Consider the following 22,846-nt stretch of genomic DNA (forward strand, 5'->3'; position numbering starts at 1 on the left):
GAAGACGCAGTGGATTACCTTTGTTTCTGAAGGGAATGTGTCCCCGATCTACCTAAATGCGTTTATGTTCGCGCAAATCATTCGTGATCCAGCTTCACCTCCAGAAGAAGTGTGTAAGGTTTTTTTTATTAATCTTTGCAAATCGCCTTTCCTAATAACGTGCTATTTAGCAAGTTTCACGATGAATGTGGCTAAAGTTTACCGTCTCTCAGAGAGTGGCTCGGAAGAGAGGGGGGCAGGGTGAGCAGAGCTCATTAACATTTAAAGCGACATGCAACAATATTGCTTGCTCTGAAAAGAGCTGTTTTTGGCAAGGTAAAAAGGGTGTTGTTTTACACTACCATTGAGAAATTTTAACCAAAGTATGTTATAGACTTTTCATTACGACCCTAAAGAATCATATCAACTTGTGGAAAATGGGCATCTGATGACCGCTTTAAGCAATATCAAACATGAAACCGTGTTATATCATCACATGCTCTTGTCTGGAATGTTGGGAACACAGGCAATCAGAGTCATACAAACAGTTAAATGTCCTGTTACTGCTTGGCCAATCAAATCTGAGTACAGGAACTAATTGTTTTTATAATTAATGTAAGAGCGGGTGATGCTCTTACAATAAATTTTAAAAGGTAAAAAAAAAATCTGGGAAATGTACAGTAAAAAAAACGGAGCTGTGATTGCTAGAACTTTACCGTAAAAAATACAGTTGCAAAATTTGATGGATTGAACTTACATTATTTTACAGTAAAATTAATTTACATTTACAGTTAAAAAAAATTATTTCATTAACTAATATAATGTTAATATACTAACCTATGGAAGTATCAAAATCAGCTTGGTAACTTTCTAATATACTGACAACCATTAAAAAGCCCAGGTGGTGAAGAGACACAAGCCCAGTCTCATGAAAATATAAAGGTTTTTGTGTATTTTGCATGCTATTTATACACAGAATGTGACTTTGGCATGCATACAATACACACGTGTTTGACGTGCATATAATACTCCGTTTTTGAGTGCATATGATACGCACTTTGTTGGTGTGCATATGATACACATTTTGGCGTGCATATAATACACACCCTAAACCTAAACATTGCGTAACAAATGCACGCCAAAATCAATTTCTGCATATAAATAGTACACCAAATAGAAACAGAAAATCGTGCCATTTAAACGCACTTTCATGAGATCCGGTTAGAGCCACATGACACTAAAATAGTGCAATAAACATTCATTTGACAACAAATGTGTACTTTCAGATAAGAAATTCAAATATCAATTTATGATTTTTCACTACAAATTATTAGATGACTTTTTATTTTCCAAAACTGGAATATTACATGAAATATCCCATTAGAATTCTTACTGTTTTACATCATATGGAAACTTACTGTTAACCAGTTAACACATTTTCACTATAGCATTTTTACAGTCTTTCTGCCAATAATTTCAACCATTTTTTATAGAAACAAAAAAATTGATGAGTTTTAATAGGGCTGCATCAATCCATTTTTCATCTCTAATAAGTGTTTGAGAGAGGCAGAGAAATAGAAAACACTGATGGAGAATAGGGTGTAAAAGAGGAACGAGGAAGAGAGAGAAACATTAAATATGATATTCTCATTGAGATCCGTGTCATCCGCACTCAGCTCTTGTAAGTGTACACCAATGCCCAGAGGATGTGTTTAACCTCTCTCTGCAGAGACCATCCACAGCCTAATCTTAGTAAGCCTTAGATTAAGGCATCAGCTTTTGTTTAACACTCCTACTCAGCCTTGGGAACACTGGGAGTTGGCCATGTGGGCATGGAGTGAGAGATGTGCTGGAGTATAGAGAGAAGCGGGACCGTTTGTGGATGGGAATATGAAAAATGGAGAAAATGATGGCCCTTTCGCATGACTTGTGTCAGGATTTGAACACACTGCTTAACACAAGCATCGTGCACGGCTGTGACCTTCACATGAAACGCATCACAGAAGGGCGATTCTTCAAGGTTGCTAGGTAGCAAGAAAGTGAAAATATGTGCTTGAGTTTAAAATAGAAAAGAAGGATTTATCAAACCAAATTGTTTGGCAATTAACAATGATAACTAGCATTAAACGTGCATTTGTTAGCTAAAAGAGGAAAAAAATAATGGTAAATGTGCTTTAGTAAATAAAAAAGCTTAATGAAATTGTAGTTCAAAGGTTTGGATTCTGTAAGATTTTTTAAAAGAAATTAATATTTTATTTTTTATAATTTTTTTCAGCAAGGATATATTACTGTAAATTGATCAAAATTTTATATTGTTACAAAAAAATCTCACTTTTCTTTTCAACATTCTATTCATCAAAATATCCTGAAAAAATGTATCATGCTTTTCACGAAAATATTAAGCAACTGTTTTTAACATACTAAAAATGTTTTTTGAGCAGCAAATCAGCATATTAGAATGATTTCTGAAGGATCATTGAAGACTGGAGTAATGATGCTAAAAATTCAATTTTTCATCACAGGAATAAGTTTCATTTTAAAATATAGTATAATAGAAAACAGTTATTTTAAATTGTAATAATATTTCCCAGAATCAATGTTTTTACCATATTTTTAATCAAATAAATCTAGCCTTGTCGAGCATAAAAGACTTACCAATCCCAAACTTTTGAATAGTAATGTATTTTAATCAAAAATAGTTAAAGTAAAATATATAAAATGCTATTTTAATATAAAAATCATTTTCATATTTTCAATCAGTGTTGCATAGGTCAGTTTTTCAGAGTGAAATGGAACACTTAGCAAGACATAAACAGGAATTTTTTGAATGGAAAATAATTAGTTGAATATTATATTATATATAAATATTATATTACAACATATATTTTACCACTACCCTGTTTGTTTTTGGTGTAAAATGCTGTCTGCCGCCTTTCATGGATAGTCACTAATTAAGGGTTTGTGTGAATTCTTGTGGTGTTATCAGCCAATCAGTGTTGCCAGTCATGATGTCAGTTTCCTGCAGCTGCAAAGTGAATAGTCACTTGGCATTTGTGGCTCAAAATAACCTGGCTGCAGATCTAAGCACCCAGAATTTGGCAGATTTTGAAACGTGTACCTCCAGGTGGTCCTGCGGCAGCCAAGCAACTTCCATTGAGGTGGGAATGCTAACGGAGAGCACTCTCTATGTATTTTAGACCTGCCGTCACCAAGAAAAGTCATCCCAGAGGAAGTGCACGTTATTACATTTTGACAAATGCTTACAAAGACTGACATTTGTTTTTCCTCGCAGTAATGTGCACTTATGAATCATCTACAATGAGACTAAAAAGATGCTTTAGGAAAGTAAATGGGGTTAAATTTGATTTCGTGTTAACTTTAAAGAAGACAATAAAGCATGAGAAATGAAGCCATTAGAATGAACGAGAGAAGGAACTGGTGGTGGGTAGAGAAATAGAGGAATGATGCTAACCCAGTTTCCCTATATGGTACTTGGAGAGACGCCCGCAGAAAGACAGAAGGACAAATCCCAGAAATCAGGAATGACAGAGTGTGAAACCCACTAAAAGGACAAGAGAAAAGAACGACTAGATGAAAGAAATTGAAGAAGGTTGTGATAACAGTGGACCCACATTATGGACAGATCAATGCAATCACACTGGTGCTGATATCTCTGTTTGCTGTATTCAAATGACAGCTAAAAATTTGGCTGACAGCATGTGGAAATGAATGTGATCTGTGATGTGTTGCTGTCTATTTGTGATCTGTATTGGATTAGCAAGAGCATGAGTGCATCAGCTGTCATACTGATGCCATGGTAACACTATGACAACAGATATTCGCCTGTATCTTCAAGCATGTCACCCAGATAAGATCCTAAGCGGACTGTCAGTCTCAGGGACAACTGGAAAGTCAGCTGAGCAAACTGTTACTGTGTGTGTTTGAGCAGTGCATCATTTCCGAATAAGCTCATGTCCAATTTGTTCTTTTATGTTGTAATTTATTCACCCTCATGCTGCTCCATACCCGAATTACTTTTTTTTTCTTTGGAACACCAAAGGAGAATATTAGTAGAAGGTTAATGCTGCTGCTTTTTTACTGTGAACGAGGAAATATGTGGAAAAAAAAACAAATATGAAATGAGAGCTATGGTTACGTTCCATGAACAGTGACTTAAATTTTATGGTGTTTTTTCTTTTTCTTTTTTGATATTTGACAGCTGGTGACCATGATTTTTGTTGTGTTGGAAACATATTAGTAATGACCTGCCTTTAAGTTCCACAGAAGAAAAAAAAAACATTCTGATTTGGAATGATATAAGGGTAAATAAATATTGAAATTGTTTTTGTTTGAACTTTACTTTTAATATATTGCAGTTTCCCAAGTCTGCTATTTCCCTTTTCTCTCTAGAAACGATGACCTTGCTCCTGTTCCAAACAGCCCCTTTAAGGCACATGATGTGTACAATGAATTATTAATATTGTTCTATGTCACTGTGGACTGGACGGCATATTATAAGTACCCAGTCCACCGAGAGAATTGGTTTGGCAGAGGAGAAGTGGGCCAACGCCTGGGGCACTGCACTGCCGGCGAAATGTCCAGTACCGTTGGTGGTGTGATACCGTCCTGCTCATAAACCACAGTTGTTCCAGGTTCACCACCCTGCAGAAAAAATCATCACAATGTGGTAATGTTGGTTATCTGCATAGAAGACTGATGTGCTGGGCTTCCTACCAGGTTCCTTAACCAGCAAGATTTCTCAACCAGCTTCATCAGCCATGTCCAAAAGCTAGAGCAGCACCATAGTAACCAGCATGGGAATTCCTATTGATTTTTCACAGAATTTTAATCTGTGGACGGTTACATAAACTGCTTAGACTAGTCTTACAAGTTTTTTGGTCATCATTTTTTAAGGAATAGTTCACCCAAAAATGAAAATTTGCTGAAAATGTACTCACACTCAGGCAATCCAAGATGTAGATGAGTTTGTTTCTTCATCTGTACAGATTGGGAGCAATGAAGCATTACATCACTTGCTCACTAATGGATCCTCTGCAGTGAATGGGTGCCGTCAGAATGACAGTCCAAACAGCTGATAAAAACATCACAATAATCCACATGTGATCCACACCACTCGAGTCTATCAATTAATGCCTTTTGAAGTGAAAAGCTGCTTGCATTTTAGCTTTAAGCTGTTGCTTCTGGCTGAAGTATGAGTCCTCTCTCTATATTATTGCTCTCTTCAGTGAAAAACTCATCTCAGCTGAATCAACAGAGAAATATGAACAGATCAAGCACTGTTTACAAGCAAAAACAGTTTTAAAATATTTTGGTGAATTTTGATGTGAGAGGAAAATAGGGGATGGACTTGCTGTCACTGGAGGAAGTGTTATTATGGATTTTGGCTAGATGTAATGGTAAATGCCTTAATGATGGATTCGTTTCTTTTAAAAATGCAGCTTTTCACTTCACATGCCGTTAATCGATGGACTGGAGTTGTGTGGATTACTTGTGGATTATTGTGATCTTTTTATCAGCTGTTTGGACTCTCATTCTGACGGCACCCATTCACTGCAGAGGATCCATTAGTGAGCAAGTGATGTAATGCTAAATCTTTGCAAATCTGTTCTGATGAATAAACGGAAATCATCTACATCTTGGATGTCCTTAGGGTGAGTCCATTTTTTGCAAATTTATAGTTTGGGTGAACTATTCCTTTACATAAAAAAAACTAAACTGGCCTAATTTGAATCTGAAAATTAAGTCACTTGGGTAACAGCTAGTTGGTCAGATTAGTTCTTTAAAACAGTGTTAACATCATAGCTTTGTTTATGCAACTGGCCCCTGGTCTTTTCATTAAGGTCACTTACGTTTTTGGTTCTTTTTTAAGAGCTATTCAGACTAGACTATGTAAATTGTGTATTTACTATGTAAATTTGGCAGGCATACTTTAAGACTTAATCAAACATGTCTGTTTTTCCTTCTCACAACCTCAGTAAAAATTACAGAGCAAATTACCTACTGTATTTTGGCTCAGGTACCTCTGAGAAATTTAATTTCTGTTAGTTGTATTTTCACAATGCTTCTCCTCATTTAATTTGACCTTTGTCAAATGCCATAATTAAAGTTAATTTTGTCCTTGTGCACAAATCTTCTGGCTGCCTGCTGCACCTTCATTATGGATTTAGACCCTTTTGCCAACTTTCTGGGTAAAATAACAGTTGGTGGTTCAAGTACTGCTGGCATCCCATCTGACAATGCCATCCCATCTTTGGTCAATCTTAAGGCTTCACGCAATACACACATTTAGATAATAGTACGAAGAACTGAGGTAAACATGTCAGTATATATATTTAAAAGTTTCTCTTATACACGGCAAGGCTGCATTTATTGGATCAAAACTACAGTAAATCAGCAGTATTGTGAAATATTATTACAATTTAAAAGAACTGCTTTCTATATTAATTTCTATCTTTTAAAATGCAATCTATTCCTGTAACGCAAAGCTGATTTTTCAGCAGCCATTACTCCAGTTTTCAGTGTTACATGATCCGTTAGAAATAATTTTATTATTCTGATTTGGTGCTCAAGAAACACTTTGAAAACAGTTTTGGCTGCTTAATATTTAAACTCTTATGCACTACCATTTAAAACTCTAGAGTAAGCACGGTTTAAAAAAATAAAATAGAAAACTTATTTTAAATTGTAATAATATTTCACACTTGCTGTTTTGACTGTATTTTTGGTCAAATAAATGCAGCCTTAAAGGGATAGTTCACTCAAAAATGAAAATTTGATGTTTATCTGCTTACCCCCAGGGCATCCAAGATGTAGGTGACTTTGTTTCTTCAGTAGAACACAAACGAAGATTTTTAACTCAAACCGTTGCAGTCTGTCACTCCTATAATGTTAGTGGATGGGAATCACGGCTTTGATAGTCAAAAAAACATACACAAACAAAACCAAATTAAACCCTGCGGCTCGTGACGATACATTGATGTGTAAAGATACAAAATGATCGGTCTGTGCAAAAAACTGAACAGTATTTATATTGTTTTTTTACCTCTGATTCACCGCAATGTCCGAACTGTCCTGAGCACGTTCTCAGACACATCTTCTTCTTCTTCTTCTTGCTTTACGGCGGATCACAGACTTATAAGTGCATTACCGCCACCTATCTCTCAAATGGACCATTGACACTCTATCTACAATCTCAATTAGGATTGTCAATGGTCCATTTGAGAGATAGGTGGCAGTAATGCACTTATAAGTCTGCGATCCGCCATTTTTAAAAAAATATTTATTTATGCCTTTATTTGGACAGGATAGTGTAGAGTAGACAGGAAAGCAGTGGGTGAAGAGAGAGGGGAGCGGGATCAGCAAAGCACCACGAGCCAGGATTCAAATTTGAGTCGCCGTGAGTGCAGTTGTGCTGTATGTCGGCGCACTAACCGCAAGGGTACTAGCGCTGAGAGTTAACCCAAAATTTTGACTGGTAGTGTATGTTTTGACAATACATGAACAGTTGTATATTGTAATATTGTTGTTGATTTGCAGTGCTTCTTTGAGATTGTATTTGTGATTGTTTTCTCAGTACCTCAAGGCATTCTGAGGTGTTTGTGTGGTGTATTTTTTGACCGATAGTCTGACACCCACTATAGACCGCAGAGGGTTTTTGACATCACTAAGTGTCTGCATTTTTTGGTGCTCTACTTTTCTACTAGAAGCTTTTGATTTGACAGCTTTCCCAGCCGCCGTGAAACGTCTGTGTCTACATTGTTCACACACCATATGATATCCTCAGGAAACAGACATCCCTACCATTCACTTCAGCCATTATCTCTCTTTCCTCTTTTATTTTACCCTTTTTCTGCAGCTTGATTTCACTATCGATCTCTCTCCGTTTCCTTTTGCTTTGAACTCCTTGTCCCCGTCCCTCCGTCTGTCTTTCCCTCAAAGTCTTCAGAGTCAGCAGAGCTGTTTCATCAGTTAAACATGTAAGCACTTCACTTCAACAGCTTCCATTAATCCGCTCTAAAGACCATGTTTTTTGTCCTCTCTAGCTACAGCTTCTAGAGGACAAGTTCAACCTTGTCTCTTAATTTATGACATGACAATGACAGCTCCATCGGACCTCGGATGATGTGGCTTTGGGGGTTTGCTGCTGGTGCTAAACACTGAGCACGTCTTGCTGCTTTATCAGTTTCATTCTCATTATATATGCCAAAACTACAGCAAAAAGCTTGCTGACAGTATCACTGTTAGAATAATTGTGGCACATCAGTTCAAACAAGGAATTGATATGCCACATGAACTGAACAATTAAAAGGATAGTACACACAAATGTAAAAATGTAAATTTATATTATTTAGGATTGTTTGTTATGTTTATAGTGACTTCCCAAGTAAAGTATAAAGTATAATTATCCATAATTTTAAGTGCTTTTTAACAGTATTAATTTAAGTAAATTAAGTAGCGTTACTGTAACTTAAACAGTAGTACATGCTGCTAGCAATGCCAAGGTTTGAGTTCCAGGGAATTGCATGAACTGATTTTTTTTTTTATGTTTTGCCACTTGCATAAATGTAAATAAAATAAAATCTAAAAACTTTGCAATACAGGTGTTCCTAACATGCAATAGGGCATAAATAATTAAGTAGCATTTTTCACAGTTGTGTAATTTGCACTGATGCTTTGGTTGATGTTGTTGTCAAGTTTGGTAACTTGTTTTATGACACCTGGATTTCATTTTCTACTCATTTGTGTGCAAAAATTTGCCATTAATGTTTTGTGTGCTCTGTTTTTAGGTCTGTGTGTCTTTTGTGTCCTGAACATACATTATAAAGTCATAGTGTCTCCCAGGCTAGACAACATACATTCAGCTCTCCACATCTTTAATTGGCATGATAATATGCATCTTAAAGTCAGACATTTTGCATATATTTTTCATTTAAATATTACTAGGTTATTTTAAATACCATTTCATCAGATTTGGAAGTAAAAGCGTTCGAGCTCCAAAGTTTCTAATTCAAAATCTCCTAAATTACTGAAAATCTCCAGTGAAGTACCTTAAAAGTTGTCCATATAAAGCTGTTATAAATCTTATGAAGTCATACGGTGTGAGAAAAAGACCAAAATTGAAGTCACAGAAAATGTTTGCTTTTTATCACTGTTTTCAAATGTTATGATCAGCCGCATCATTTAAACCACCAGCCTAATACTGTGTAGGTCCCTCTTGTGCTGCCATAACAACTCTGATGCATCGAGGCATGGACTCCACAAGACCTCTGAACGTTGTTCTGTGATCTGTGGCACCAAGACATTAGCAGCAGATCCTTTAAGTCCTGCAAGTTGTGAGGTGGTCCTCCATGGATCAGATTTGTTGGTCCAGCACAACCTGTAGATGCTCAGTTGAACAGAGATCTGGGGAATTTGAAGGCCAAGGCAACACCTTGAACTCTTTGTCATGTTCCTCAAACTATTCCTGAACAATTTTTGCAGAGTGGTTTCCCAGCAGAACCTTGACCAGAGAGCATAGCACTGCCTCCACCAGCCTGCCTTCTTCTCATAGTGCATCCTGCTGCCATCTCTTCCCCAGGCAAACAATGCATACGCACCAGCCATCCACCTGATCTAAAAGAAAACATGATTCATCAGACCTGGCAACCTTCTTCCATTGCTCCATGGTCACATGCCCATTGTAATCCCCATACATAGCAAAAGGTGATGCACTGTGTGTTCTGACACCTTTCTGTCATGGCCAGCATTGAGTTTTTCAGCAATTTGAGCTACAGTAGCTCTTCTGTTTGATCAGAGCAGACGGACAAGCCTTTGCTCCCCACATGCATTAGTGAGCCTTGGGTGCTCATGGTCCTGATGCTGGTTCATCCTTCCTTGCTCCACTTTTGTTTGCTACTAACCACTGCATACCAGGGCTGGACTGGGGCTAAAATTTGGCCCTGAACAAATCCAGCCCATGAGTTCACCCGTGAATGTTTTTGCTGGAGTTAGAGCCTTAAAATGGACTAAATATATTAATAAATAAAAACGGACAGAAACAAACACTGATGAGTCTTGTTGAATGTACTGCAAATACACTTAATACTGCATTTATGTCACATAGAAATGCACTTGACAGTAAAGCACCGATTTTGAGCTAGGATACCATAAAGTAAATTTACTGCTATTAAATTGTCATCATTTACACACACTCAGGTTGTCCAAACCTGTATGACTTTCTCTCTTCTGTGATTTTGAACAATTTTGGTAACCAACCATTTTGGTTACCATTGACTTCTATTATATATTCCACAGACAGAGTCATACAGGTTTGGATTGACAGTAACACTGGCAATGGTTCATAAAGTAAATAATAATAAACTATAGAATTTGTGTAAACATGCAGAAGTTATGAAAACAACCTTTATGAAAGTGATTTATATTCCCCAATATTTAATATACTGTAAGTAATAACAGCAACATTTTATGTATAACACAAAACTGCATAAAAAAATTCTGAGTCAAATCTGAATGGATCAAGCGACTTTGCAGTTTATCACCTGTTAGAGCTGCAGAAGTGCATGCAGAGCACATTCAGTCTGCTTTTGCACACGGCTGGAGGATGCACGGTTTAATTGTGTAGCACCGTTTCATCACACATTTGGAGTATTAGCCTTTTGCAGTTACCGATGTGCTGCATTTTAAAAACAGCGCCTTATTTAGGGGAGGGGGAGATCTTCCTTCGCCAATCAGCCAACTACTCGGCTGGCCCACCGGGAAAGTCCCAGTGCTCCCTACAGCCAGTACATGCCTGCAGCATACCAGAAACACCCCACAAGACTTGCTGTTTTGAGATACTCTGACCCAGTCGTCTAGCCTTCACTAGTTTGGCCCTCATCAGAGCCATCTTTCCTGCTTCCAACACATGAAATTCAAGAAATGGCTGTTCACTTGCTGCCTAATATATCCCACCCCTTGACAGCTGCCATAGTAAAAATCAATGTTATTCTCTTCACCTGTGAGTGGTTTTAATGTTGCGGCTGATCAGTGTATAGTTCAAAATATTAAAAATGATTATAGAATGATAGCATGATTGTGTTCCATGAAAAAAAAAGAAAGTCCTACAAGTATGGAATGATGGCAGAATTATTATTTCTGGGTGAACTATCGCATTTCAATGACTAAATGACGTTTTTTCCATTAAATGCTCAATTTTATACTCTGCTTTGTTTTATACAGAACTAACCAAAACAAAACAACCCTAATGTATCTGTGAATGTCAACCCTACTCTACAAAGAGTGCTTTGAGCGCCTTTATTGTTTGACACTGAGGCATTCATTGAACTCCAAGTGTTTTGTGTGTGTGTGTGTGTGTGTGTGTGTGTGTGTGTGTGTCATAGTTTTTCCAGAGTTTTGAAGCTCTTCAGAGCAGGTGTGTTGTAATCGTGATGTGTGTTAAGGATTTGAAAGCACCATGCTGCTGGTATCACTGCTGCTTCAACATTGCAGCTTCAGAGCACTTCAGATATGTCAAGGGTCTTTTTTTCTGTCTCTTACTCTTCCTCAGTCTGTCTATTTTCACCTTTTTTGTTATACCACAAGACAAGAGCCCTCAAAACGCTGCAATATGCCCCACAAAATATCATTCATGGAACATCACTAAACATTTGAAGGTTACTCCGAAATTCAGGCTTTTATGTCCCTGAATAATTTCCATTTTCCCTCAGCGAGAGGGTTAGAGTGGCATTTGTGAAAAATTAGGCATTAGACAGAGGATGAGATCTTTTAGCACAGGCAACAATGCATAATAACAAGCACCTCTTTTACCACACACTGACCTGAATCTTCATGTCTGTGGAGGTTAAATAGTTCAATAGACCTTTCAGTTATGTTAAGTAGGTGTCTCTGTGATATTCAGTGCCAGACTTCTGCTGTTTGAGATAGCACATAAACCTTTTCACCATTAGTTAGTTGGAACTAACTCAGACACTGAACTCCATAGCAAATTGTGTCTTTATGAAAGCAGTCAAAGTACTGTATTTTCTGTATAGAAACTGTATTGTGTTTTCCATTGAATGCAATTGCTGAAAATGCAATTCATTCATACAATGACTTGAAAACACTGCATCTATGATGAGCATGCTTTTATTTTCTGAATTAAAACTCGTTTTGCTGAACATGTAGTAGAAAAATGATACTGTCCAGATATTATAATGAAGAAAAAAGCCAAGAAAGTCATTTCTTTATTATTATATCTTAGAGAAAAAAATGCTATGGTGCTTATCAATATTTGAACATTTTTTTTCCACCAAATCAAAGTCATGTGGCTTCAGATGGTGTAACCAACATGCAGAGAAAAAAACACAAAACAGAAAATGATGGCTGGAGAACTTAAAGATGTGTGTCAAAGAGTGTCTTAAAACTCAGGATAAATATATACTCACATGTATTCAAGATATAAAGGAATATGTTATTACGTTTTTACATAATGTTTACACCACATAACATTTTTAGAGTCATTAAACCTTTCTTGAAAATGTTTTTCAAAAAGGAAATTTCAGGTTTTCAAAACCATATAACACCAACACAAATATATAGAGTACTTTTTTAAAGAACTAAACTAGAGTTTAGCTCTTTTTTTCCCATTAGTCATGGACACTTTTATTTGTCATTGACTTTCAGTCAGCATGTGATGTTACTTTCCAATCTGTGAGGATTCATGTTTTATGAATGCAGTCCCATTAGGGCATATTGAACTTAAAACCTGTCTCAGCTGTGCTGGTGCATTTAGCATTTATACATGTATGGGATTGAAAATGAGATTCTCTCATTTTCCGGAATTTCTTGTAAATTCTGGAATCGGAACATGAGCAGTCTTGACAATGACAAATGTTTCCTGGTACATTTGGGAATCAGTTTAATCAGTTTAAGGAAAAATATTGTGGTTCCCCCCTAAGCGCTGTTCTCTGTAAGCTATGTGCACCTGAGAAATCTCATTCCTGTGTCTGTCTGCTGCAGATTCTGCTGGGGGAGCTCGCATCCTTCTTCACTAAACCTGAGGCCATGCAGGAGAAGACAATTGTTACGGCTGACTGCTGCTATTTCAACCCGCTGCTGAGACGCATTGTCCGCTTCCTTGGTAAGCAATGCTTCAAGGTTGTTGTTTTTTTGAATACTTATTCAAACTGTTAATCTTCCAAACACATAGCATTAAACTTTTCCTGCTGCATTCAAATTTTTAAGTGTGTTTGTTTGCATGCACATGCATTTATTTAAAACAACTGTTTTCTATTTTAAATGAATAGTTCACCCAAAAATTGCTGAACATTTACTCACCCTCAGGCCATCCAAGATGTAGATGAGTGTGTTCCTTCATAGGAACAGATTTGGAGAAATGTAGCATTTCATCACTTGCTCACCAATGGATCCTCTGCAGTGAATGGGCGCCGTCAGAATGAGAGTCCAAACAGCTGATAAAAACATCACAATAATCCACATGACTCGAGTCTATCATTTAATGTTTTGTGAAGCAAAAAGCTGCATGTTCATAAGAAACAAATCCATCATTAAGGGAGTTAACTTTAAACTGTCACTTCTGGCCAAAATATGCTTCCTCCAGTGAAAAAGTCCATCCTCTGTTGTCCTCTCACATCAAAATCCATTGACATATTTGTTTAGAAATGTTTTAAACAGTGCTTGATTTGTGCATATTTCTGTCTAGATTCATATGAGATGGTTTTTTAACTGGAGAAAGCAATATTATAGATAAAGGACTTGTATTTCAGCTCGAAGAAATGGTTTGAAATTAAAAACATTTTAAGATGCATTTATTTCTTACAAATTATTACAGATTATTGCTTCACAAGAGATTAACTGATAGCTGGGAGTCTGACGGATTGTGTTGTTTTTATCAGCTTCTTGGACTCTCATTCTGACGGCACCCATTCACTGCAGAGGATCTATTGGTGAGCAAGCGATGTAATGCTAAATTTCTCCAAATCTGTTCTGATGAAGAAACAAATTCATCTACATTTTGAATGGCCTGAGGGTGAGTAAATGTTGAAAACGTGTGCTGCTTAATATTTTAGTGAAAACCTTGATCATTTTTCTAGGATTCTTTGCTGAATACAGAGTTTGAAAGAAAAGCATTTCTTTGAAACAGAAATCTAATTAGAAATCTAGAATTTAATGACTTTTTTGATCACTTTAATGCATCCTTTCAAATAAAAACTGAACTGTCCCTTAAACTTTAGAATGGTAGACTGTATATCAAACTGCTTTAAATGTCCAAATGTATGTGAAAATCCTCTCATAATTATCAAGTGGTTGATGAAATTATTTCTTTCTCTTGTTCTCAGGTGTGTATTCCTTTGGCCTCTTTACCACCACCATCTTTGCCAATGCAGGGCAGGTAGTGACAGGAAACCAGACACCTCATTTCTTGTCTACCTGCCGTCCAAACTACACAGCACTAGGCTGCCATTCACCGCTGCAGTACATCACAGAGCGGCGAGCGTGCACCGGAAACCCTTACCTCATCACCTCCGCCCGCAAATCTTTCCCCTCCAAGGACGCAGCGCTGAGTATGTACTCAGCTGTCTATACAGTGGTGAGTGCATCCAGGACAAGAAATCAAACATGACACAGCATGCAAAGAAATCACAGTCATCCTTTCTTTTAATAGTGCTGATGTTTTAACTGACTCAAGAGATGACAGAGCTCCTGTGCAACGATGATTCACAATATTTGGTCATGACCCTGCTGGAAATATCAGCATATCTTACTGCTGGATCTTACATAACTGGATTCTGATCCCGAGTTTAGCATTTAATTAACCAAAATACAATACAATTTTTAATATATTTTTTCAATATGTAATATATTAATTTTTATTACAATCTAATGTTTAAAATAGCTTTCTTTTTTTCTTCTTTTTTTTTTTACATCTTTTTGAAAATTACATTTTTTGCTGTCATGGCAAAGCCCAAATTGCAATACTATTTCTTTATACTTTATGTTTTTGAAAGAAATTCATAATTCTATTCACAAGTGTAACATTTATTGAATAAAAATACAATAAAAAATACAGTTTAAAAATAATGGTTTTTGATGTTGTTTATTTTTAGATATTTTTAAAATTACATTTTAAAAGTTTACAATATCATTTCTTAATTTGTATGTTTCTGAAAAAAACATTATAATTACAAAATACCAAAATACAATAAAATGTAATATAGTAAATAAGATATAATTTCTTAAGACAAGAAATTCATAATTCAGCTCCTCATTTTAGCATTTAATTAATATACAGTGAAGCAAGGTAATATTGTAAATGATTGTTAATGTTTGAAATTATGTATTTATTTCATTACTTTTTGGCTGTGTTTGGAAAAGCACACTCGACAATGTAATGGCAAAGCCATTACTCCAGTGTACTAAGAAGTTTGTGTTATATAATCCTTAAGAAATTATCATAATGTGTTGATTTAGTACTCAACATCCTTCTCCTATTATTAGCACACTTGAAATGATTGTGCTGTTTAATGAAGTATGCAGATGGCAGTGCAGTGTCTTTCGCACTTGCTGTATAGCGTGTTTAGGTACCATGCAATTACACATTTTCTACCGCGAGGGCCCCTGGGGACACCTTGCTTAGGGTCCGTAAAACTCTAAACACGCCCCTGCACTTGTGAGTCTTTGTAAACTTTCCAGTTTCAAGTCAAATTTTGATTTCAAAAATGTCCTCTAGAAGCCTATTAGTCCCATTAGTGTTGCTCTTTTGAGGGATGAAGTCTATTTCATAAACCACTGGATCTAACCATCAGAGAGAGAAGTGGATGCCCAGACAACAAGACGAGAAGAACATTGTCTGTAGTTTGAGAAACAGCTAGAAGCTCCATTAAGCAGCACACAATAAACTCCGGCTTCATCTGCAACATTGAAGAGAAGAGATGCTGCTGGCCTTCTGGCAGTGTTTTGAAGTAACAACACATGGGGCCCCTGGGGACACCTTGCTTAGGGTCCATAAAACTCTAAACACGCCCCTGCACTTGTGAGTCTTTGTAAACTTTCCAGTTTCAAGTCAAATTTTCATTTCAAAAATGTCCTCTAGAAGCCTATTAGTCCCATTAGTGTTGCTCTTTTGAGGGATGAAGTCTATTTCATAAACCACTGGATCTAACCATCAGAGAGAGAAGTGGATGCCCAGACAACAAGACGAGAAGAACATTGTCTGTAGTTTGAGAAACAGCTAGAAGCTCCATTAAGCAGCACACAATAAACTCCGGCTTCATCTGCAACATTGAAGAGAAGAGATGCTGCTGGCCTTCTGGCAGTGTTTTGAAGTAACAACACATGGCAAATAAAAATAAAAGGGTAGAATGGGCATGATACATGGAAAAATCTACAGCTCATTTGGAATGTTTGAGGTGTTGTATTGCTGAGCAAATAGTCATGATAGATGTGCATTAATGCATATTGTACCAATGTGTATTTTGTGTTTTCTGCAGATGTATATAACTCTGGTATGGAGGACTAAAGGCACAAGGCTGACCAAACCCACTCTCTGTCTGACTGTCCTCTCACTGGCTGTTCTGGTGGGCATCGTGCGTGTAGCTGAGAACCGCAACCACTGGTCTGATGCTCTAGCTGGATATCTCACCGGAGGAGCTATCGCCGCTTTTCTGGTGAGAATCTGTCAACTTTGGAGACCAAAATACGCCATAGCCAGGCGGTTCAATGCATACCCATTCAAGAACATACACTACCATTCAAAAGTTTGAAGGAATAAGCAATATTGTCTAGAAAGGAGGTTTCCATCAAAAGTGACGGTAAAGACATTTATTGTGTTAAAAAAGATTTCTATTTCAAAAATGCTGATCTTTTGAACTTTCTATTCAGCAGTAAATAATAAAATGAATGAAATGTTTTATGGTTTCCACAAAAATATTTAGCAGCATATAATAATCAGAAATGTTTCTTGAGCAGCAAATAAGAATATTTTAATTATTTATGAAGGATCATGTGACAAAGAAGACTGGAGTAATGATGCTGAAAATTCAGCTTTGCCATCACAGGAATAAATCGCATTTTAAAATATATGAAAATATAAAACAAAATTTTAAACTGTAATAATATTTGACAATATTACTATTTTTAATGTATATGTATCTAGGAAATGCAGCCTTGGTGAGCTTAAGAGACTTTCAGAAACATAAAAAATCTTACTGATCCCAGACTTTCGAAAAATAGAGTATTGCATATACTACAAGATCACAGAAAAGCTGAAATCTGCATCATAAAATTGCATCTTGAAGCCTTTGTTCACGCCATGTCAGAGGGTAAAACAGGTCATTACTCTGAGCACATACCTGTTTAACAGCTAATACTAGTACTCAGATGTTTAGTGAGTCTGTAGCTAATCCACTGGCTTTAGATTCCATCCTTCATCCTCTTAAATCAAGTCCAATCATAACCATGCCAAGGCTGAACATGTTTTGGGCATAAAGCCTTAATCCACAAGAGGCAGATCCTGCATTGTCGTACTGTAAATGCCTTAGTCGCACATTTTTATTGTCATTATTAACCCTTGCTCTTGGTTCACCTCCAGGTCACATGTGTGATCAATAACTTCCAGCAGACCCAGCCTCAGCTGCCACCCTTACCGCCCCCTGTGCACCCTCCACGCCAGGAGCCCTCGCTCAACATGCCCATGGTGGCCATGCCCTGCGTAGAGAGTCCACTCGAAAAGTTAAGTGGCCCTCAGGTAAGGGGTGATGGGTGGGTGCATTGGACACCAGGAAGGCGTGGGAAATCTAAACAAGAGCTTACAGCTAACTGTACTGTATAATAATGTACCTATTCTTCAGCTGAATGAGGTCTGCTGCCCACATACTTGTGGTTTTAAAATAGCCGTGAATAATGGGATCATATATCCAGAATGTGGTAATACTGATATTATTGGCTCTGAAGAGGAGTTTGGAGCATTGTTTTTTTCTCATTAGCTCAGTTTCCTAAGCCTAGTAGTTAGTTGCCCTAGACAGCATTTTTAAGGCATCATAGGTATGCTTCAGATGTGAAGGCTGCTCCAAAAAATATCATAGTCTCCTTGTATTAACCAGATTCTAAGCAAGCATTGCATCCAGGGTCAGAAATTACATTTTTATTTAAGGGGCAACATTTCCCCAATGGAATTGATTTCCAGGGTCATTTTTTGGCTTTGTCTACACAGTTTTTATAATTGCTTTATTAAATGTGTTTTGTATTTATTTCAAATGCTTAAATTAAATCAATTGCTTCAATCAGTCACAATATTATAGACAGTGGTTTTCAAACTGTGGGGCTAGCACCCATTAAGGGGGGCAAACACCTGTTGATTCAGAAGCATACAGGTGTAAATAAAGATTTTGCTAGAGGGGACAATTTGACTAGTCTCCCAGCTAGTCGAGCGAAATCTTCATTGGCTACGGTTACTGCAGATTTGGTGCACTTTAGTTTGAGCAAAAACAAAAAGCAAAGAATACCACAGATGGTAAAATGGTTAAACTGACTGAAAAGCAGGCTCAGCCGTCACACTAAATTTAGTAAGCTGTTTATATTTTTAATGTTTCAGTATAACTAACACCCTGTCTACAACAAACGCGAGTGGTGCAACACGACATGACAAAAGACAATAAAACCCATTGTAATCAAGTGACACTGAATGCGGTGTGGCATCGTGTGAAATTAGATGAATGTAGGGAGTTTGTGTCCTAAAAGGTTGAAAACCCCTGTTATAGATAATACAATTTTATCAACATCAACAAAAGCCATATTTATACTGCAGAGGTGGAACAGAAACTGCATCTGACATGGCATTTATGTTTATTTACAGATTTTATAATGCTACTCAAAGGTGGCATACATGCATTTACACAATTGCATAATTTAAATAGCCCACAAAAGATATGCAAATTATTAAAAAAAACAGGAACTGTTACAGGGCACTGCAATTTTATGACAAAAATATTTTGGTCGGTTTGCATTCAAAAAATATTAGTGTTGGAGAAACGGCACACCATTCTGGCTACACAAAATAAGCAAGCTAAGAAGAGTTTATGACATAGTTTTTTGCTTTTTACACATTCAAAAATCAAGATATAGTGATATAGTGGATAGTGGACAGTAGGTAGAGCATTGCGTTAGCAGCGCAAAAGGTCGTGGGTTAGGCTCAGCCGTCACACTAAATTTAGTAAGCTGTTTATATTTTTAATGTTTCAGTATAACTAACACCCTGTCTACAACAAACGCGAGTGGTGCAACACGACATGACAAAAGACAATAAAACCCATTGTAATCAAGTGACACTGAATGCGGTGTGGCATCGTGTGAAATTAGATGAATGTAGAGAGTTTGTGTCCTAAAAGGTTGAAAACCCCTGTTATAGATAATACAATTTTATCAACATCAACAAAAGCCATATTTATACTGCAGAGGTGGAACAGAAACTGCATCTGACATGGCATTTATGTTTATTTACAGATTTTATAATGCTACTCAAAGGTGGCATACATGCATTTACACAATTGCATAATTTAAATAGCCCACAAAAGATATGCAAATTATTAAAAATACTGTAAAAGTATTATTACAGGGCACTGCAATTTTATGACAAAAATATTTTGGTCGGTTTGCATTCAAAAAATATTAGTGTTGGAGAAACGGCACACCATTCTGGCTACACAAAATAAGCAAGCTAAGAAGAGTTTATGACATAGTTTTTTGCTTTTTACACATTCAAAAATCAAGATATAGTGATATAGTGGATAGTGGACAGTAGGTAGAGCATTGCGTTAGCAGCGCAAAAGGTTGTGGGTTCGATTCCCAGGGAACACACATACTGGTAAAAAATGTATAGCCTGAATGCACTGTAAGTCGCTTTGGATAAAAGCGTCTGCTAAATGCATAAATTATTAATTATTATTATTAATTATTAAATTATTATTAGCATGAAAAACACAGCAGTTAATCAAACTGGGAATAAATTAAAGCAAGTGAAGACGTTCCCCATTTCTAATGCAGTCCATGACTAAAGTCTAGCGCGAGTTACACACTCTCGTAATAATCGCTGAAGCTGTCTACTCTTCAAAATAAATCTCTTAATTACATTTGTATCTGCACTTTGTAGTTTATGATGAGAAAATTCAACTTTTCAGCAGTGACCATTCTAAATGCCTCTGATTGGCATCGCATTCTTAAGCTCAACAGAGCTCAGTGCTGCAAAAAAAAAAAAAAATAATAATCAGATGCAACTTTAGCAGATTTAAATGTAATGCAGCCATCAACACTTTTTATTCATTTTTCATTTCACTTTAATCGCAACAGCGGTAGGCCAAATTGTTTTTTTTTTTATTCTTTATCTTGAATTTGGAAGCATTTATGTTCATTTTGGTGGCATTTTTGCCCCAACCCACGTTATTTTCTGACCCTGATTGCATCCCTCAGTAGTGAAATGTCACCTTGACCCTGTTCTCTCCCTTCTGCACTCTTTCAGAAATGCGTTGTTTTCTATCCTCAGCAGGTTCCAGGGGTTTTGTACACAGGCATCACATGACCATCAGCCATACCTGGTCCCCGCCCCTCCCGATGTGCTCATCCACTCACGTCGCTCCATCTCCTGCGCAGTCTAGACATGCCTTCGGAATATTCTACCTGCGCTCGCCCTAGACCCTCTGTCACAAGATCATACTCCACTCAGGTCTAGAGGCTCCCCGTACTCACCTCTACTGCCCCCTACTGGCTGACAGAGACAATGACAGCAATAGCCACTCATTTGAATCGGGATTATTTTGTAATGACAGCCTCATGCTTGTCTGAATCCTCATAGTATCTGTCTCTTATCTTTTGGGTGGGTGTTTTGTATTATTTTTGCTAAAGGAAAGTGTTCCAACTGATAATAATCTTCCATCTCTGTAAATTTGCAGTGTATTTGCATTATTAATGCCAGACATTGACATTCTGTGTACATTCTAAAAAGATTTTCTCATCTAACAGCCATACAGAAACTGTGAAATTTAAGATTTAAATTAACATCTACTGACATTTAAGAGTGAAAGGAAGAAAATCGATTCTATTTTTGGAAATATAGATTGGTAGGATGTAGCAAACTACTATTAAGCATATTTGAAAGATAATAAATAGATTGTTAGCACTATTTTTATGGCTAAGTATTGAAGTTAAGTATCCATGGAGCAAAATATTGCATTATTCAGAAATAGGGTTATAGAGAATCAATAGCTGTACAGAGACAGTTTTCAAGACTATAATATATTTAATAACATTTCAGCACCAGTTAGGTGGGATGTGAAGGAGACAAATATGTACAGGATTTAGCAAATGTTTTATATCTTACATTGTATAAAATGTGAATGTTTTCCCTTGGGATTTTCCTGCTAGAATTATTGACAGTTTAAGTCAATTTAGTGATATAATCCAGAACCAAAAATACAGAGACTAAGGAATCACCTCAGGTTTCATCCTAAGGTAAATGGGATACATCTTACCAACTGTCCGTGTCTCACATAAGATTATATAATATTTTGTAAATAACTCTTTTTTTTTTTTTTTTTTGGCATTTTACATACGTTTTTATTAAACAACTTCATTCTGTAGAATTTACTGAACATGTGTACAAGAGACTTGCGTGAAACACTCATTTGTGATTTTTTTTTGAAAAGATTGTGAAACTGAAAATATTCTGTAAAGCTTGTTGTCAGACATTTTGTCTATTGATGTGATTGGCTATTTTGTAAGCCAACATTTTTCTACATATTTCATCCACTGAAGGAAGTGAGATAAAGCCTCTGTATGTAACATGGTGCTTGAATGTGACTGTTCAGGTATAACCCTCCTTTCATTTTGTAAAAAATAAATAAATAAAATAATAAAATAATAATAAACTTTAAAGTTCAATATGAAGATAGATGATTCTTGCAGATCAGCTGATTGTTAATTAAACATTTAATTAAAAGGAAATGGTCTGAATTTTGTTTTATTATTATTGCAGATCGCCCTCTGGTGGTGCTTGATGAAACTTAAAGGGGTCATAGGATGCCCATTTTCCACAAGTTGATATGATTCTTTGGGGTCTTAATGAAAAGTCTGTAACATAGTTTGGTTAAAATTTCTCAATGGTAGTGTAAAAAACAAATTTTGTACCCTGTCAAAAACCAAGTAGATATAACTGCAGACCGGAGATCTCCAAAATGGGGCGTGAACTCCAAAAGTGGGCAGAACCTCCAAAATGGGGCGGGGTCTCCTCGCGCAAAGACTTTCACCATTGGCTGTGGCTTCAGCCCCATTTGGAGATCTCCAGGCTGCAGTTATACCCTTCTCTCAAAAACAGCTCTTTTCAGATCAAGCCATTTTTGCAGCATTTTCCTTTAAATGTTAATGAGCTCTGCTGGCCCCGCCCCTCTCTTCCGAGCTGCTCTCAGAGAGAATGTTTACTTTAGCCGCATTCAACACACATTTCAGTTCAAACAACTTGTAAAAGTGCATGTAGCATCGTATGACCCCTTTAAGGAGTCTAAATACACAGGCTAAATAGAAGTTCCTAAGGGCTCTGGTCCTGTCCTGTGATTGTGCATAAAGATTTTACAAATTCAAAACGTTATTAAGACAGTATATATACAGTGGGTACGGAAAGTATTCAGACCCCCTTCAATTTATCACTCTTTGTTATATTGCAGCCATTTGCTAAAATCATTTAAGTTAATTTTTTTTCCTCATTAATGTACACACAGCACCCCACATTGACAGAAAAACACAGAATCGTTGACATTTTTGCAGATTTATTAAAAAAGAAAAACTGAAATATCACATGGTCCTA

The 22,846-nt window shown here is 36.7% G+C and overlaps 1 protein-coding gene across 5 annotated transcripts in view; it reads left to right on the forward strand.

Moving 5' to 3' along the window:
• Window positions 1-21,585, forward strand: part of plppr2b (phospholipid phosphatase related 2b) — a 52,793-nt gene extending 31,208 nt beyond the window's left edge. For 2 of the 5 annotated variants that reach the window (XM_016473334.1, XM_016473333.1), the window contains exons 4-8: window positions 12,997-13,117; window positions 14,337-14,587; window positions 16,488-16,664; window positions 17,588-17,727; window positions 20,534-21,585. In XM_016473334.1, the coding sequence (XP_016328820.1) occupies window positions 12,997-13,117; window positions 14,337-14,587; window positions 16,488-16,664; window positions 17,588-17,727; window positions 20,534-20,645 (801 nt within the window). In that variant the 3' untranslated portion in view covers window positions 20,646-21,585. Of the gene's footprint in view, window positions 1-12,996; window positions 13,118-14,336; window positions 14,588-16,487; window positions 16,665-17,587; window positions 17,744-20,533 lie in introns of all 5 variants that reach the window. The other 3 variants (XM_016473335.1, XM_016473336.1, XM_016473337.1) reach the window with 3 other exon arrangements.
• The last annotated feature ends 1,261 nt before the right edge of the window (window positions 21,586-22,846 follow it).

The sequence above is a fragment of the Sinocyclocheilus anshuiensis genome, unplaced genomic scaffold (assembly GCF_001515605.1).
Source record: "Sinocyclocheilus anshuiensis isolate Anshui unplaced genomic scaffold, SAMN03320099.WGS_v1.1 scaffold648, whole genome shotgun sequence".
NCBI lineage: Eukaryota > Metazoa > Chordata > Actinopteri > Cypriniformes > Cyprinidae > Sinocyclocheilus > Sinocyclocheilus anshuiensis.